Source organism: Podarcis filfolensis (genome assembly GCF_964270895.1).
Source record: "Podarcis filfolensis genome assembly, chromosome: 1".
Taxonomy (NCBI): domain Eukaryota; kingdom Metazoa; phylum Chordata; class Lepidosauria; order Squamata; family Lacertidae; genus Podarcis; species Podarcis filfolensis.
The window spans coordinates 134,964,118-134,980,936 of record NC_139604.1 but is presented as its reverse complement, the minus strand read 5'-3'; the positions used below and the strand labels follow the sequence as shown (position 1 = coordinate 134,980,936).

The window sequence follows — 16,819 nt, the reverse complement described above, 5'->3', positions numbered from 1 at the left end:
TGATTCCCTCATGTTGCTAAGACTTGAAATTTACTTGGGGAGCTTTAGTATAAAATGTATGTCATGAAAATCCCCGTGGAAGTAGGGGGAAAGTGGCCGGCAAGATGCACCATTTTGGAAAGAAAACGTGGGGAGGTCAGGATCGGACCATTTAGTTCACTACTGTGCATAATTAGTCTTCTATGTGGGAAGTCTGTGAGTTGGGGCTGTTGTATGTTGCAGCCATATGAACTTTCTGAGAAAGTTCATGTCAGCAACGCCACTTTCAGATTGTTTTATGGAACAAACCTATTGATGGAGGGAGGGGGGAAAGCAGACATACCAGACCCACCATACTAATCCTCTTCCAAAGGAGTGGCCCTATCCTTGCAAAGTGTAACCAAGGGTACTCAGATCATGGCACAGCCTCCATTAAGGAGCAGCAGTGGGCTTTGTCCAGTTGAGGGGGTGGATCTGGAGTGTGTTCCTAGCATGGTTATCTCTCGCTTGGACTACTGCAATGCGCTCTATGTGGGGCTACCTTTGAAGGTGACCCGGAAACCACAACTAATCCAGAATGTGGCAGCTAGACTGGTGACTGGGAGTGGCCACTGGGACCACATAACACTGGTCTTGAAAGACCTACACTGGCTCCCAGTACGTTTCCAAGCACAATTCAAAGTGTTGGTACTGACCTTTAAAGCCCTAAATGGCCTCGGACCAGTATACCTGAAGGAGCGTCTCCACCCCCATCGTTCAGCCCGGACACTGAGGTCCAGCGCCGAGGGCCTTCTGGCGGTTCCCTCACTGCAACAAGTTACAGGGAACCAGACAGAGGGCCTTCTTGGTGGTGGCACCCGCCCTGTGGAACGCCCTTCCACCAGAGGTCAAAAGAGAACAACTACTACCAAACTTTTAGAAGACATCTAAAGGCAGCCCTGTTTAGGGAAGCTTTTAATGTTTAATAGGTTATTGTATTTTAGTGTTTGTTGGAAGCCGCCCAGAGTGGCTGGGGGGACCCAGCCAGATGGGCGGGGTATAAATAATAAATTATTATTAAGCAAGCAGGACAGATTAGGGATTTGCTGGTTCTGCCCAGCAGTCTCCCTGCCTGAGCTGGTTTTGGAGGCGGTGTTGAAGACTCCAGGACTGCCGGTTCTGGGGAACTTCAACATCCATACTGAGGCGACTGGCTCTGGGATGGCTCAGGGAGCTGTCCCAACATGTCACTGGCCCAACACATGTGGGAGGACACACTCTGGACCTTGTTTTCTCGAGTGGGCAGGAAGAGGGTGGTCTGAAAGTGGGGTACATGGACATCAGCCCCATGTCAGATCACTTCCTATTGAGAATCAGGCTTTCGGCACCTTTCCCCCTCCACGAAGGTGGGGAATCTACAGTGGATGCTCGGGTTGCGAACGTGATCCGTTTAGGAGGCACGTCAGCAAACCCGCAGCGCCGTGTCTGCGCACACGTGGGTTGCGAATCGTCACTTCTGCGCATGCGTGAGCGCCGACACCCGGAAGTAACCCATTCCGGTACTTCCAGGTTTCGGCACGTCCATAACCCGAAAATGCGCAACCCAGAAGTAACCCATTCCGGTACTTGAAAACGCGCAACCTGAAGTGTCTGGAACCCGAGGTATGACTGTATTAGGATGGTCCAGCCTCAGGGACTCTTTAGTAAGAGCTGGGAAACAGCTCAGCTAAACGAGATCCGGAAAACACCAACTGGAGAGCAGCATGATGTGTAGAGGTCTAGCGCATTGGGCAGGTGGGGGGTGGGGGGTGGCTTCCCAGGTCCCAATGAACATGTCCTCCCCACCACATGGGACGTGGACTGCTCTCTTGCTTAAGAGGCTCCTGCGAAACCACAACCATGAGAGGAGCTTGAAGTTCTGATGTGTAAACACAAAAGCACACTTGAGCTCAGGGGAAATAATAGGTAATGTTGCTGTGGGGTGGGTTTTTTTGGGGGGGGGGGTCCTAACTGGATGCTTGGATGAGAAGTTTGATGCCTGCAGGTATTCAAAGAAGATAAATCACTATATGGGTAAAATCCACAAATTTAAACTGTTTCAACTTGTATTTTAATAGATGTGCAATTGTTTCTTGAACATCTTAACCAGAATATTTTTTTATATAGCCTGTTTACTCAAGCTTTTTATTGTATTTCCCTTAATCATAAGGCAAATTCCATTTTATCTCATATTTTGGCAATTAAAGTGTCCATTGGAACTGGGCTATCAACTTGTTTTGCTGCATCTACTTATTTTATATATAAAATAACGTCCTAATAAGTTATCCAATTTTGAGAATAACTGCATAGAATTTTTTTAAAATGTGGTTTTCACAGTGCTGCGTGGTCAGGAATTGTTCCTCTTTGACTAAGCCTCCATCTGCTCACATCCCATCCAATGCTCTTTTCAAAATGACTTGCTGGCTTCCCCAATGTCCACACCCTTTGAAAGTGGGTGGTTAGCAGTTCTGCCCCCCCTTCAAACCTGCCTAGTCTCCACTGCTGCCCACCAGAGCAGAGCCCCTCCTTGGCAAGTGGCACCATTTGCTGCCCTTGAATGTCACCCTGAGCAGCTGTCACCTGACAAAGCCTGGAAATCCCAACTATGAACAAAAAAACCAACAAATGAATTGTTACAAATTAAATGACGCGTGTAATGATCCTGATGAACCTACGTGGGCAGAAACACTGGATCCACCTGCAGACACTCCAAGGATAATAACTGATCCAGGATCTCCTCCAAAGTCTCTTGGGACCACTTGATCCAGTAAGCCCGTGTTTCCACGCGCAAGCTCATCCCCAGCACCGGAATGAAGGAAAAGCACAGAGATTCAGATAGTGTTGGGGGTTCAACAACCAAAGTTCAAATCCCCACTCAGTCTCAGACCAGGAACCATATTGCCTCTTCTGCTTCACAGCTGGTTCTGATGGTGGACTAGGGCTGCCCAGAGCTGAAATCCTAAGCGACTTAGCTGTCCCCTTCCTCCCCCTCCTCCTCGTTTTGCTCCTCCTCCTCCATCCTTTCATCCTCCTCTTCGTTCTCATCGCCTCGGTTCTTCTCGGGGTCTTCTGCATCTCCTTTCTGGTCTTTGTCTTTTTTCTTTAGCTCGGAGGCTCCCTTTTTGCCTTTCTGCTCACGCCTGTAAGCTAGAAGGACAAGCAACCGTCAAAGCAAGCCCAGGCAATGACTATTACCATCACACACCCGAGCACAGGAGAATGCGAACCAGAAGCTGAACAGAGGGCACTTGAACATTTACCTTCTAAGGATTCCTTTAAGGGGACAACAAATCTCTGGAACTCCATCTCCTCCATGGCTGAGAGGACGTCTGCAGCATTCAGCGTCTTTCTTTTCCCCTTCATTGCAAAATTGTTGGCACTAATTAAGGAGAAAGCAAAGGGAAAATTACTCACCCGTCACTAGTCAAAATCTTCCACCAGTCTTTTTCCCTTGGAAAAAGTATACTTCTAATAATTAATTCTCTTCCTTCTGCCCCTCATAAAATTAAACAGCAGCAAAATGAATGGCTACACAGTGCAACTATGTGGTTTCAAAGCTTTAATTAGTTTTTTCCCCAGGTGACTATCCATATGAAAAACATACATGCACCTGTATCAATGCACAGCTCTTTTGAGGGTACTGAAACAAACATCTTAATTTTCAAGACCACCATTGTTTAAATAACTTTTTATGAGGCATGGCTTGCCATGGTGCAAGAGAGCAGCATGACCTAATTTCTCCCGTCAATTGGACCAATAGGACTTGTACTGAAGCCTTTGTTGATATACAGCAATGTTTGCGTTGTTCTACATGTTTGTGTTTGTTTGTGTTATTAAAACTGGTACGGTCATTATTCTTATAAATAACATATAAATTGCAAGTCAGCGTTGTGAAATGTCACACAGGAAAGGTGTGTGTTGAACAATTGTGAAGGGACAGCCCAAGCTCTCTTTACTTTTTGTAGACCGAGTGAACAAAAAAAATCAAAACAAAACCTACCGACATGACCGCAACCAGTTCCACTAGCCACATACCACTGTCAGTAAGTAAAAATGGTGAGAGGCTTGAGCTTATCCAGTCAGGCTCATGGGTCTCACCAGCAGCAGCACTCACTCACCATGATGTGGCGTACAACACAAACACACTGGCAGCTCGGGAGATCGCACTTCGGGCTTCTTTGGAAATATTTACTCCATCAGGAAGCTGAGGGGAAAGAGGTGTTCGTAAGCCTGGGAGCCATGTCGTGTCTGCATTCAGCAGGCACCAGTTGCCCACAGCGTTCTGTTCCACTCCCATCAAGACACGTCTGACATTGCACTTCTGCCACTGATGAGGGTGTTTTCCCTCTCCCTCTATGTCTTGCACACCAACCACTAGCGCCTCTGTCTTCTCCAATGCTCCAGATTCCCAGCATCTTATCCACTTACTCATGGCTCCCACGGCACCGAAAGTATTTTCACAGAATTTTAACCATATAATGAAACATGACAAATACGTAAAACCCAAACAAAGGCTGGCACAGGATGTTACATTCAGCAGAGAAAATGTTAAAGCAGGTTATCCGGGTAGCTGCAATAAGAAAAAGGCAGATAAGTAGAGAGGGAATGAGAGAACAAGAGACAGGACTTGTAAGATGGACGGAAACACAAACCTTTAACAGAAGCCATCGGAGCCACAAGGAGTACCAAGAACAGGGCTCAGCCACACTTTTTCTTTTGTTCTGCCACTTTCCCTGGAAAAACCTGCCGTTTGTACTGCTGAACAAAGGCCACAGAAAACCCCATCGATGTTTGTTCCGATTCAACAGCAAACGGTGGGTTTTCCTGGGGAATGTGGCTGGAAAAAGAAGAAAAGAAGCTACTTGCACTTTCAGGAAACATCCGAAGGCAGCCCTGTATCGGGAGAGTTCTAATGTTTGGGTATTTTTGGAGGGCTGGGGAAACCCAGCCAGATAGGTGGGGTATATAGTTGTTTTTGTTGTTATTATTATCATCGTTATTATTAATTGAGTTTATATAACACCCTATACCGGTAGGTAGAATATAATAAAATTATTATTATAATTTCATATTAGAACAATAAAAATAATGATATAACTGTTGCTCTTGCCTGCAACCGTGGGGCAAGCGGTGGAAGTGTGCCTGAGCCCCTAGAGGTTGCTTATTACTCACGGCTTCCTTCATGATGCGAGTGATGACAGCGTTGGGCAGGTTCAGGTCTTCGGGACGTTCTGCCATGGCGCCCCCGGAACCTGGGGATAGGGGGGACACGGCGGCAAGGGGGTTATTTAAGTTTAGGGAAGCTTATAATGTTTGGGGCATTTCTGTATTTCAATATTTTGCTGGAAGCCGCCCAGAGTGGCTGGGGCATACATTATTATTATTATGCGCCCCTCTCTCCCCCTACGCATAGCTGTCAGCTTTTCCCTTTTCTTGCGAGGAATCCTATTTAGAATACGGGAATTTCGCTTTTAAAAAGAATTTGAAGATGCAACAAAGCGAACTGGACTCCTTGGCTGGCTTTGAAGAAACATTCACAAACTTTTAATTGATGATAATCACCGAAATAGTTTGAAGATCTATACAGTGGTACCTCGGGTTAAGTACTTAATTCGTTCTGGAGGTCCTTTCTCAAGCTGAAACTGTTCTTAACCTGAAGCACCACTTTAGCTAATGGGGCCTCCCACTGCCGCTGCACCACCGGAGCACGATTTCTGTTCTCATCCTGAAGCAAAGTTCTTAATCCAAGGTAATATTTCTGGGTTAGTGGAGTGTGTAACCTGAAGCGTCTGTAACCCGAGGTACCACTGTACAACTGTCAACATGCAGAAAACAGCATTCTCAGAGAAACCAAAGACTGGAACTGAGGGAAGCCAGCGGGGGGGGGGGAGGAAAAATGGGGAGAAAAATAAGGATGATATGTTTCTGGATAATATGTTTTGTTTTAATTTTGAATTTCAAAAAGTTGTTTTTTTTTTTTAAGGGAAATGTTGGCAGCTATACCACCACGACCACCGCCCTCGGCCTCTGGGCGGCTCTTTCCCTCGCTCCGCGTCCCTCACGGGGCCCAAGCGGCCGAGACAGGCGACCCCCGGCCCCCGCCTCCGTCACGGACAGGCGCCTTCGGAACTCCCCGCGCAGGCGGCCCTGAGGGGAATAATCGCCTCAACGGACCGCCGCCGCCGCCAGGAACGCCCGCCCACGGCCTCCCCGCTCCGGACCGAGGGCGGCCCTTTGGCTCTCCGCCGCCTCCCGCGCGAGGGTGCCCCTGAGCCTGCACAGAGCGCCGCGCCCCTCACCGCTCGCCTCCGCCGCCGCCAGCAACGGCCGCTCGGAAGGCGCGCCGAGAGGGGTCGCCTCAGCGCTCCCGGCATGCAGCGCGCCTGCGCACGCGCGGAGGGAAGAAGGTCGCCACGACGCTTCCGGCTCCTCTGCGGCGGTTTCCCCTCACGCCGCCCCGCCCGCGAAGGAGCCGCGGGAATGGGGCGCGGGCGCGACCCTCGACACGCTCTGCGTCGGAATCTCCCACGTTGAAAGCCTGACGAGACCGAGAACTACGGCCTCCGCGGCCCTTGTCCCGCATATGGCGGCGGGACGAACGGGAGCCGGAAGTTGGGAGCCGCTCCTCGCCTTTGCTAAGAGGCCGCCGCGTCCGCTCCTCTCTGTCCCGCGCGGTGCACTCTGGGAAGAGGAGAGGGAGAGGGAGGGCGCTTGTCGTTGCTTAGCAACCAGAGAGCGGCCCGGCTTAGTCCAGGTGGGGGAGAAAAGGCGGGAGAAAAGGGCGGGAAAAGGGGGCGAGGGCGGGGGGAGGGGAACCTTTCCCTCACCGATTAGGACGGAGAGAGGGCGAAGGAGCCCCTGAGCATGCACAGAGCGCTCCCCCCTACACACACACCTCGGTGCTTGACACGGAGACTTTGAGCTGTAGCCTTTGCCTTGCTACCTTGGGATCCAAGGGCCCGCCAACCCCGGGTCGCGGAGAGTAACAAAGGTTCCAAGGAAACGTAAGTTCGAAGAAAAGAGGTTTATTTGCTGCACGCAGGCAACCAGCAGAATAACTTCTGAAAACTGGCTGCGTCACATAACTTCAGGCAACAACATTTATACTTTCCCCCCCACCCTGGTTTCCCATACATTGTTGCATATGGCTCGTGATCAGCTCGTGTGCCTGTACCTGATTGGTTTAAGGGGGCATGGGTGCCTCGTGGCCTTCTGCCAGATTGGTGCAGAGGGGCATGGGTGCCTCGTGTTCAGAGGTGGTGTGATGTGGGGTGACAAGTTTGACAGTTAGGCCATGGCCTCATTTCCTTATTAGGGCAAGAGAAGCGTTTCTCGAAGCTTCTCCTCCTCAGTCTAGGGAGAGCAATAACTTTTCCCTCCAAAATGTTGCAACTCACTTAGCACTGCCAAAACAATATAAGTAAACATTCTATAAGTAATATAAGTGGACACTATAAGTAAAAGCTCTATAAGCAATCAGCTCCCTACAATCCCTCCTCTTCTTCTGGATCGCCATTTGGCGCATCCATAGGCACACTGTGATACCCTCGCATGAAAGCAATCACCTTTGGACCTAGGAGCTGAGATGTAACACGGTGTACCATTTGTTGCAAACACTGTAGCAAGCAGGGGGTACAGAAGCAGAGAAGCAATAAGATTAAAACAGGTCCAGCAATTAAAACCATAACATGACGAAGCCAGCTGCCATCAGGCAGCCAGGAGTACAACCATCCCCAGGGATCCCCAGTATCAGAGGGCTTCAAGGGATTTTGAGCCACCATTTGTTCCATCTGGTCTATGGTTGCAGAAATGTTTACTGATTGGTCAGAAATGTACATACAGCAATGCGAATGAATTAGTGCACAAACCCCTCCTTTAGACGCAAGAATAATATCCAAAGCATATCGGTTCTGGAGAGATACTTCTCTCAGATTAGATAGTTCCTTATTGATAAGTCTCAAGGATTTAATAGTGGAATTGAACAGGGCCTCAGTCCAATTTGCAAGCCTGTGCAAATCACGGTAGTTCATGGCAGAACCAAAAGAGGGTAAAATGCCTCTAGAGATGGCAGTGTTGGTATAGCGAGTAATAGGTGATTTTACTTCCCTTTTGTTGCGCAAACGGACCGCTGGGAGCTTGTTCATTTTATACACCAGGGGTATGACTACCCCCAAGGTGCAGGTCCCAGAAAAGGCAACAGGGACCTCTTTGTAGGCCCTTGTGCCACAAAATAACCACAAATCAGGTTGGAGCAGGGATGTGGATCTCCTGCGCCTTTTCATCCAAGTGAACCATCCGCTAAAATCCTCCCCTCTTCTGGCGGCCACAGAATCATTACATAGGGCCTGCACCTCTTGAGGTGCTTTGGTGCAAGGGGCCGAATGGTTCCAGGCTGCTGTGGTATTAACATAGCTGTAGGTGCGGTTGCAAAATGGGTATTTTCCCAAAAAGGGGCCAGATTTAGAATTAAACACAAAGCAATGTGATGCTTGCTCTGCCAGAGAAAGAAATACAGGGGGCGAACTTGTTCGTCTGTTTTGTAAAGTATTATTAACATAATAGGAAGCGTTTATCGGGAGCCCATGTAGTAGCAAGCCAGGTCTTTTGGACTGTGGGGGAATGTGCATACATACCCAGCACTCAGAGAGATTGAGGGCAGATGCAAAACGGTTTATATCCCCAATGTATGTATTGTTTTTCCAAATTTGATGGTAGGGCTCTGACCGTCCGGTCTTCCGTATAGGTGTATCATCTCCCAGACCCAACCCAAGTAGGGCCAGTAACAGGAGGGTCAAGGGAATGGGGGCTGGCCTTTTCCTCCCACAAAACCGGTGACGCTCATGCCAGCAGAAATAAACAAACATCCAAATGACCAGGGCAAGAAGAAGCCCTCCTATCCACCATTCCCATTGCCTCCACAAGTCAAACATTGTGGAAAATACTCTAAGAATTGGGCCCCAAACTGTAACAGTATTGACCAGAAACTCCAGGAGGGTGTACGTGGCTCAAATGACCTGGCGGGAGAGATTCTCTAGGTTGGAGGAGTGGGGAGGGAAAATAGCAAGCCGCACACCCACAAGAAAAGACTGCCACCCGTATCTTACTTGAAAAGGGAGACAAAATCTCCACAGGGGAATCTCTGCTCCAAACTACAGCTATACAGCACCTTGCTCTTGCATGGGGCAGGATGTTCTCTGGGGGTTTTGTGTCCAACACAGGTGCGTTGGGGACGCTGCCCGCGGGCGCCCCTCCCATCCACTTCTTCAGCCGTGCGTGGAGATACCAGCGTCCGGAGTGGTATCAGCAGGGCGGTCGTCCGGTGCCTTCCTGGAGATGGTCAGCTTCAGAGGATCGTCAGGATTCGATGTAGCTGTCCAGTTAGGCAGAACCTTCTTAACACGGGTGTGGTGGACCCACGGGGTGATGCCGGCGACTTTAACAGCGGTGGGGGTGGATATCAGTACGGTATGCGGGCCTTTCCAGCACGGTTGCAGGGGTGCCTGGGCCCAGTCCTTGATCCACACCTCGTCGCCTGGCTCAAACTGATGCAGGGGCTCGGTTAAAACGCATGGTGTGCGAGCCTGGGTCCACCTATTAAGAGAAGAGAAAACTCGGGAGAGTGATTGCACATAGTTTTCTAACTGGACATCTCTGCTCGCGCTTGGCGATATCATCCTAACGTAAGGAACTGGCCTTCCAAACATTACCTCAAAAGGTGACAAATGGGTGCGCTTCTGAGGTAGGCTCCTGACCCTTAACAAGGCTAGGGGCAACATGGACACCCAATTAGAGCCAGTTTCCTGAGTGAGTTTGGACATCTGGTTTTTCAATGTCCTGTTCATTCTTTCTACTTTCCCAGAACTCTGAGGCCTATAGGCGGTGTGTAGTTTCCAGTTGATTTGTAGGGCTTTAGCCAGTTCCTGCAACACTGAGTGAACAAATGCTGGTCCATTATCAGATCCAATGGACCTGGGTAGGCCATAACGGGGTATAATTTCTTTCAAGAGGCATCGAGTCACTTCGCTGGACCGCTCGGATTTGGTGGGCCATGCCTCAACCCATCCAGTATAGGTGCACACTGCCACTAACATATAGCGGTAAAGTCCACATCGGGGTAGTTCTGTAAAGTCCACCACAAGATCTTCCATAGGGGCACTTCCAGTGTGTTGAGTTCCTGGGGGGACCAAAGGTCCTGTCCTTGAATTATTCTTCTGGCACAAAATGCACCCTCTGGATACTTGGGCAGCTAATTGATAAAGATTAGATATATAGAAACACTTCCCCAATTGTTGAGTGGTGGCATCCGGCCCTGTGTGGGTGGACTCATGATATCGCTGGACGATCTGACGAGACAGGGAAGTTGGTACCCATATTCGGTCATCAGGGGTGAGGTACCAGCCTTCTGTGGAGGCTTGCAATCCTTCCTCTTTAGCTGAAGCTTCCTCCGCATTGGAATAACGGGGCTTCGCTGCGGTGTCCAGAATTGCTTCAGGAACCAAGGCTCCAATAAACGGTGCTGGAGGTGATTCCCGGGCTGCCTCTTTCGCTACCTTGTCTGCCAACCGGTTGCCTCTGGCTTCTTCACCCGGTCCAGTCTTATGCCCATAACAATGTACTACTGCCACTGCTTCCGGTTCCCAGACAGCATCCAAAAGATCCAAGAGCTCTTGGGGGTGTGCTACCGGACTTCCCTTAGAGGTGAGCAAACCTCGCTCTTTCCACAGCGCCCCGTGGGCATGCAAAGTCAGAAAAGCGTATTTGGAGTCCGTATATATGTTGATCTTCTTCCCCTTTGCTAGACACAAGGCCCTAGTGAGTGCTATTATTTCTGCCAGTTGCGCTGAGGTGCCAGGAGGAAGGGGCTTCGCCTCAATAACCTGGTCTTCTAAGGCTACTACGGCATATCCTGCTTTTCGCTGGCCATTTTCCACAAAGCTACTTCCATCTACAAACCAGGTGGACCAGTGAGGGTTGGCCTTATCCTTCAAATCAGGTCTGCTAGAGTACACTTCATCCATGACTTCCACACAATCGTGGGTCGGCTCCTCACCTTCTCCAACCGGTAGTAAGGTTGCTGGGTTGAGAGCTGCAGTAACTTGGAACTTTAAGCGTGGATTCAATAGCAGCACCTGACACTTTCTCATCTTCGCTTGGGACAGAAAATAAGTGCCTTTCATGTCAAGCAGAGCTGGGACTGCATGGGGTGTCACACAAATGGTGTCTTGTCCAAATGTAAACTTGTCTGCCTTTTCCAGCAGAGTAGCCACGGCTACTACTGCCCTCATGCAAGGGGGCAATCCCTGTTCTGTTGGGGTCAGTCGTTCTGATAAATATGCAACGGGCTGCTGCCAGCTTCCCAGCCTTTGGCACAACACTCCCTTGGCTATCCCCTGATCCTCGTCTGTATACAAGGTAAAAGGCTTCTCGGGGTTGGGGATGCCAAGTGCTGGGGCCTGTTGTAATGCAGCTTTGAGGTCCTGGAAGGCCTGCTGTTGTTCAGGTCCCCAAACAAATGGGTCTTTCTCCGTTCCTCTTGTGGATTCATGCAAGGGCCGAGCAATGCTACTATAGTTAGGTATCCATATTCTGCAAAACCCTGCAGATCCCAAAAATCCGCGGAGTTCCCGGCGGGTTTTAGGCTCTGGTATTTGGAGTATAGCTTGCTTCCTTTCATCCCTTAACTTGCGTTGCTGGTGGGATATATCAAACCCCAAATACTTGACGGTAGGCTGACAAATTTGAGCCTTTTTCTTTGAGACACGGTATCCGGCCTCTGCCAAGTGATTTAACAGCTCCTTTGTGGCTTTTAGACACGTGTTCTCGTCAGAACATGCCAATAAAAGGTCATCTACGTATTGCAACAAAACTCTGGTGGGGTTGGTGGGGAAGTTTGCTAGGTCTGATGCCAAGGCTACCCCAAAAAGGGTGGGTGAGTTCTTGAAACCTTGGGGAAGCCTGGTCCAAGTATACTGTACTTTGGTGCCAGTTCCCGGGTCAGTCCACTGAAAGGCAAACATGGGCTGGCTTTCTTCCGCTAGGCGGCAGCAAAAGAACGCATCCTTCAAATCCAGTACAGTAAAATACTGTGCAGTGGGTGGTATAAGGCTGAGCAAAGTATATGGGTTTGGCACATTCGGGTGGAGGGTCTCCACAGCCTGGTTCACAAGCCTCAGATCCTGAACTGGTCTGTATCCCCCTCCTTCCTTCTTTACTGGTAATAAGGTTGTGTTCCACTGGGATTGGCAAGGTTTCAAAATTCCATACTGCAGTAGCCGGTCCAAATGGGTCCATACCCCTTCTGCAGCTGCTCGTGGGATGGGGTATTGGTTTACTGCCACAGGGTTTGCGAAGGGCTTGGGTTTCACAATAATGGGGGGAATATTTTTAGCCATGCCCGGTGGATTGTCTTCAGCCCATACGCGGGGGTTTGCTTCCTGCAAAATTATCTCTGGGATCTGGCCCTCCTCTTCTTTTACCATCATCAACCTCCAGTGTTCCCTCAAAGGGACTTCTAGAGAAAGTTCTCCCACAGGACCGGTGTTCATAACAACCTTTCCATTGGGGGAAAAGGCAATCTGGGCTTGTAGTTTGGTTAACATGTCCCGACCCAACAGTGGAATGGGGCACTCAGGGATGTAGAGAAACTTATGCTGGACTGTGTGTCCTCCCAGTTTGCATATGACAGGTTGCAGGAATGGTGCCTTTTGTGTTTCGCCCGTGGCCCCTACAATGGTGATTGCTTGTTGGGTTGGTTTGGATATAGCTGTGGGCAACACCGAGTGGGCAGCTCCCGTGTCAATCAGGAAAGAAAAAGTCTGGTTCCCTGTTTTCATTTTGACCGTGGGCTCACGGGAACCTAAGTCAGTTGGGCCCGGTCTGTCCTAATACTGGTTCTCTTGGAGACTCATGGCTCCTGCAGGTCCTTCTGGGGTAGGTGGCTGCCAAGGACGTCCCTGCCCACGACCTCTTCCCTTCCCGGGTGCCCAAGACTCAGCTGCGGGGTTCATTGGGTTTCCTCTTCCTTGGCCCCTTCCTTTAGAGTTTGCCTGGGGGCATTCTCGCTTCCAGTGCCCATCCTGCTTGCAAATGGCGCACTGGTTTCGACCTAGTCGGGCTCGCCCTCCTCCTCGGGTGCTTCCTCCTGTTGGGGTTCCTGCCTGGAGCGCCATCAATTTCTTTGCTTGGTATTTTTCCTTCTTCTTCTGAGCTTCCTCCTCTCTCTGGTTATAAGTGGTCTGCGCTATTTCCAGCATCCATTCTAGGGTGTGACCTATGAACCCCTCGTTTTTCTGGATTTTTCGGCGAATATCAGGCGCCGCCTGAGCCACAAAGGCTGCTTTTACGATAGGGGCATTTGCATCATCATCTGGGTCTAAGGGAGTGTACTGCCTGTATGCCTCCTTCAATCGCTCCAAAAATGCCCCAGGAGGTTCCTCAGGCTTCTGGACCACCTCCCTAACCTTCATCAAGTTGGTGGGTTTTCGGGAGGCTCTCCTCATCCCAGTCAGAACATGTTGACGATAGGTATTCAGGGCATTCTGACCTCCCACCTCCTGGTAGTTCCAATTTGGGGTGGTGGATGGATATGTCTGGTCTATGTTGTCATCCCCTGCCCCATTAGCTCTTAAATGTTTCCTCGCCTCCGCATGGACCCTCCTGGTTTCTTCTGTAGTTAGCAGTGAGTCCAGGAGGTACTGGACGTCATCATAAGTGGGATTATATGTCTTAAAAATCCCCTCAAATAACTTTATAATCTTTGCTGGATTCTCCTCAAAAGAAGGATTTTGGTTGCGCCAGTTGCACACATCAGAACTAGTAAAAGGGACATGTTGGATGGTATATGTCCGCGGTGCTAGCTCCCCGTTTGGCCCCGGGGGTCCCGGTGGGTCATAAACTCGGCGTAGAGGGGCTAGCTTTTCTACTTTTTCCTTTAATTCCTTCCTTGCCTCATGCGCCTTTGCCCTTTCCCATGCATTTAACAGGGCTCTTTGCTCCTTCTTCATCTGTCCTGAAGTACACGTTGCCGCCGTCAGTAAGTGTGGCGACACATCCACCTCATTCTGCCATGGTTCAACATCTCTCCTCACCTTCTCATCATCCTGCTTTGACCATCTATTCCCTTTCCTGATACGTTCCTCAAGCCTTTCTCTAAATTGTTCATCACTCTCTTCCTTGTCCTCATCCTTCGGACCTTCCTGCTCCTCTGGGCTTCCCCCTCCTGGCGCCCCTCCCGCTGCTTGTGGTGTAGGTCCCTGCGGGGCCAGGGCTGGTTGCGCTGGGGGTGCTATCGGCGGGGCATACGGGGGAGGAGGCCTCAGTATCCCTCCTTCCTCCTCTTCAGGATCCTGGAGGACAGGGGGCTTTGGTTTTTCTTTTACTGCACATACTCGGGCACTTCGCCCAATAGATGTTCGGCAATTTCTCAGCCAGGGTGGGTTGTTCTCTGTATTTCTCTTCCAGGTAGAAATGTAAGGAATTTGGTCTGGATGGATCTTAATTATGTTCCGCCACAGGGGGTCTATCAGTTGCAGGTCGAATGTCCCCTCTGATGGCCATCCTGTTCCCTGGGTGGGCCAGTCTACCTCACATAGGGTCCTGAGCCGCTCCTTTTTCAGCTTAAAGCCCCAATCATCATCCTTCGTGGCTGCTTTCCAATTGTCCAGGAAACACTGCAAGGGGGTACCTTTGCTGCCTGCAGAACCCATTTCTAACAGGATACTCCGCTCCTATACAGGGTTTTTTTTTCTCAAACACACGGGATTCGCTACAGACCGTGGCTTGGACGAGCTCGCGCTGCCAAGAACCGCACGGACCTACACACGCTTGACCAAGGGGACGCTAAGCCCCGGCCACTCACACATTCATCCGTTCACTGGAGTATCCTGCACTCTCCACACTTCACAATACAAAATCCCCTTCTCCCTTTTTCCCTTACCCTACTGGCGGCACCTTACTGCCACGGCCAGTTGAGGTTGATCAGACCTCTTGCCCTATTTTAATTCCCTCAGGGCTCACCTGTTCCGCTGCGGACCACTCCCTCGCCGGCTGTCCTCTTTTCTTCCCCAACCGGGTGTCTCCACGCAGGTACGGTGTAGCGATCTCCCCCCACGAACTGGCAGGGTGCGCGCTGGAGGTTGCAGACGCCGGTCCTGGCTGTTCACCACGGTCGGGCCTGGCCCTCCGGACCCCTGTGGGGTGGGGGCCTTATCCCGGACGAGCCCCCAAGCTGTAGCCTTTGCCTTGCTACCTTGGGATCCAAGGGCCCGCCAACCCCGGGTCGCGGAGAGTAACAAAGGTTCCAAGGAAACGTAAGTTCGAAGAAAAGAGGTTTATTTGCTGCACGCAGGCAACCAGCAGAATAACTTCTGAAAACTGGCTGCGTCACATAACTTCAGGCAACAACATTTATACTTTCCCCCCCACCCTGGTTTCCCATACATTGTTGCATATGGCTCGTGATCAGCTCGTGTGTCTGTTCCTGATTGGTTTAAGGGGGCATGGGTGCCTCGTGGCCTTCTGCCAGATTGGTGCAGAGGGGCATGGGTGCCTCGTGTTCAGAGGTGGTGTGATGTGGGGTGACAAGTTTGACAGTTAGGCCATGGCCTCATTTCCTTATTAGGGCAAGAGAAGCGTTTCTCGAAGCTTCTCCTCCTCAGTCTAGGGAGAGCAATAACTTTTCCCTCCAAAATGTTGCAACTCACTTAGCACTGCCAAAACAATATAAGTAAACATTCTATAAGTAATATAAGTGGACACTATAAGTAAAAGCTCTATAAGCAATCAGCTCCCTACAGTACCTTTTTTATTTTTTTTATTTTTTTTAAATAATTTTTATTAACTGGCCAATCACATCAAATTAAATCACATCACATAAATTCCAAATTACAAAGCCAAATTTTTAAATTTTCTTGGGGGAACCCATCATTCAAGATCCAAAGGGGGATTCAGATCATCTTCTTATTACTGCGTTAATGTCCAAATCAGTCCCAATCAATCCAGACAAAATTCATAATTCTATCCAGTCTTATCTTGGTGTTTCCACATCATATCTTGTTCATATAATTTCTCTTTTTCCTTTACGATCTCTTCTGTTAGTCTCCTTAAGCCGATAAGCAAAATAATAATCCTGTGTGGATTTCCCGTTCCTCCACTAAATCCAGATGGTTTCCATATATCTCCTTCATAGATAGCATCGCTCTTTCCATCATAAATTTGGCATTTGTCGCTCTTAAGTCCCACCGAGGAGTTGATCCACGATATGTAAACAACTCTATTTCTCTCTTTCTCCTCCCAGACCCAAGAGCTCCAACAATGCCTCCCAAAATGGCGACGGCATTTTTAACTGCGTCATTCCAAAACTCTTAGCTTTCCAGCTTCATCTTGAAACATTGCTTTGGTTCGAAAGTTTATCTCCACACAGCCTTAAATCCACAGCTTAAGTCCTTAGTTCCTGACTCATTTGGGGAGGGGATTCTTGTTAAATCACATAAGAAAAAGGAAGGCAGGTTTTCCCCCCCCTCCCCCCTCAGTCATACTGTATCTTGACGTATCTTCTCATATTTTATTCTTGTTATCAGAGATCTCTTCAGTCAGCAGTCTTTACTCCCCTTTTTCCTTGAAGCATGTGCAATTTATCTCGTCCAAATTGTTTCTTTTGAAGATGCTTGCAACTAGCGGCGCGAATCAGGGACGGCGTCCAGGAGTGCCGAAATCCCACAGCAGGGCTTTGTGCCTAGTGCCCCCACCCCCACAAATTCGGGGGTGGTCTAGGGCACAGCAGGCAAGGGCCGTCCCCCCCACAATCCTGGGGGGGTTAAGGAGG

At 49.7% G+C, this 16,819-nt stretch overlaps 1 protein-coding gene across 1 annotated transcript; it reads right to left on the bottom strand.

The window, feature by feature from the left end:
• Positions 1-2,045: 2,045 nt before the first annotated feature.
• On the bottom strand, positions 2,046-6,392 carry POLE3 (DNA polymerase epsilon 3, accessory subunit). Its single transcript, XM_083621594.1, has 5 exons — positions 6,297-6,392; positions 5,170-5,249; positions 4,116-4,201; positions 3,258-3,376; positions 2,046-3,144 (listed from the first exon to the last, which is right to left on the bottom strand). The coding sequence occupies exons 2-5, from the start codon at positions 5,233-5,235 to the stop codon at positions 2,966-2,968; spliced, it is 450 nt and encodes a 149-aa protein (XP_083477720.1). The 5' UTR covers positions 5,236-5,249; positions 6,297-6,392; the 3' UTR covers positions 2,046-2,965.
• Positions 6,393-16,819: the final 10,427 nt, after the last annotated feature.

Coding starts and splice junctions, on each gene's coding strand:
- POLE3 (XM_083621594.1), bottom strand. CDS start 5,235: ATGGCAGAACGTCCCGAAGACCTGAACCTGCCCAACGCTGTCATCACT. Junction 3,377..4,115: donor GTGTTGTACGCCACATCATG/GTGAGTGAGTGC, acceptor CTCCTTAATTAG/TGCCAACAATTTTGCAATGA. Junction 3,145..3,257: donor CTTAAAGGAATCCTTAGAAG/GTAAATGTTCAA, acceptor TTGTCCTTCTAG/CTTACAGGCGTGAGCAGAAA.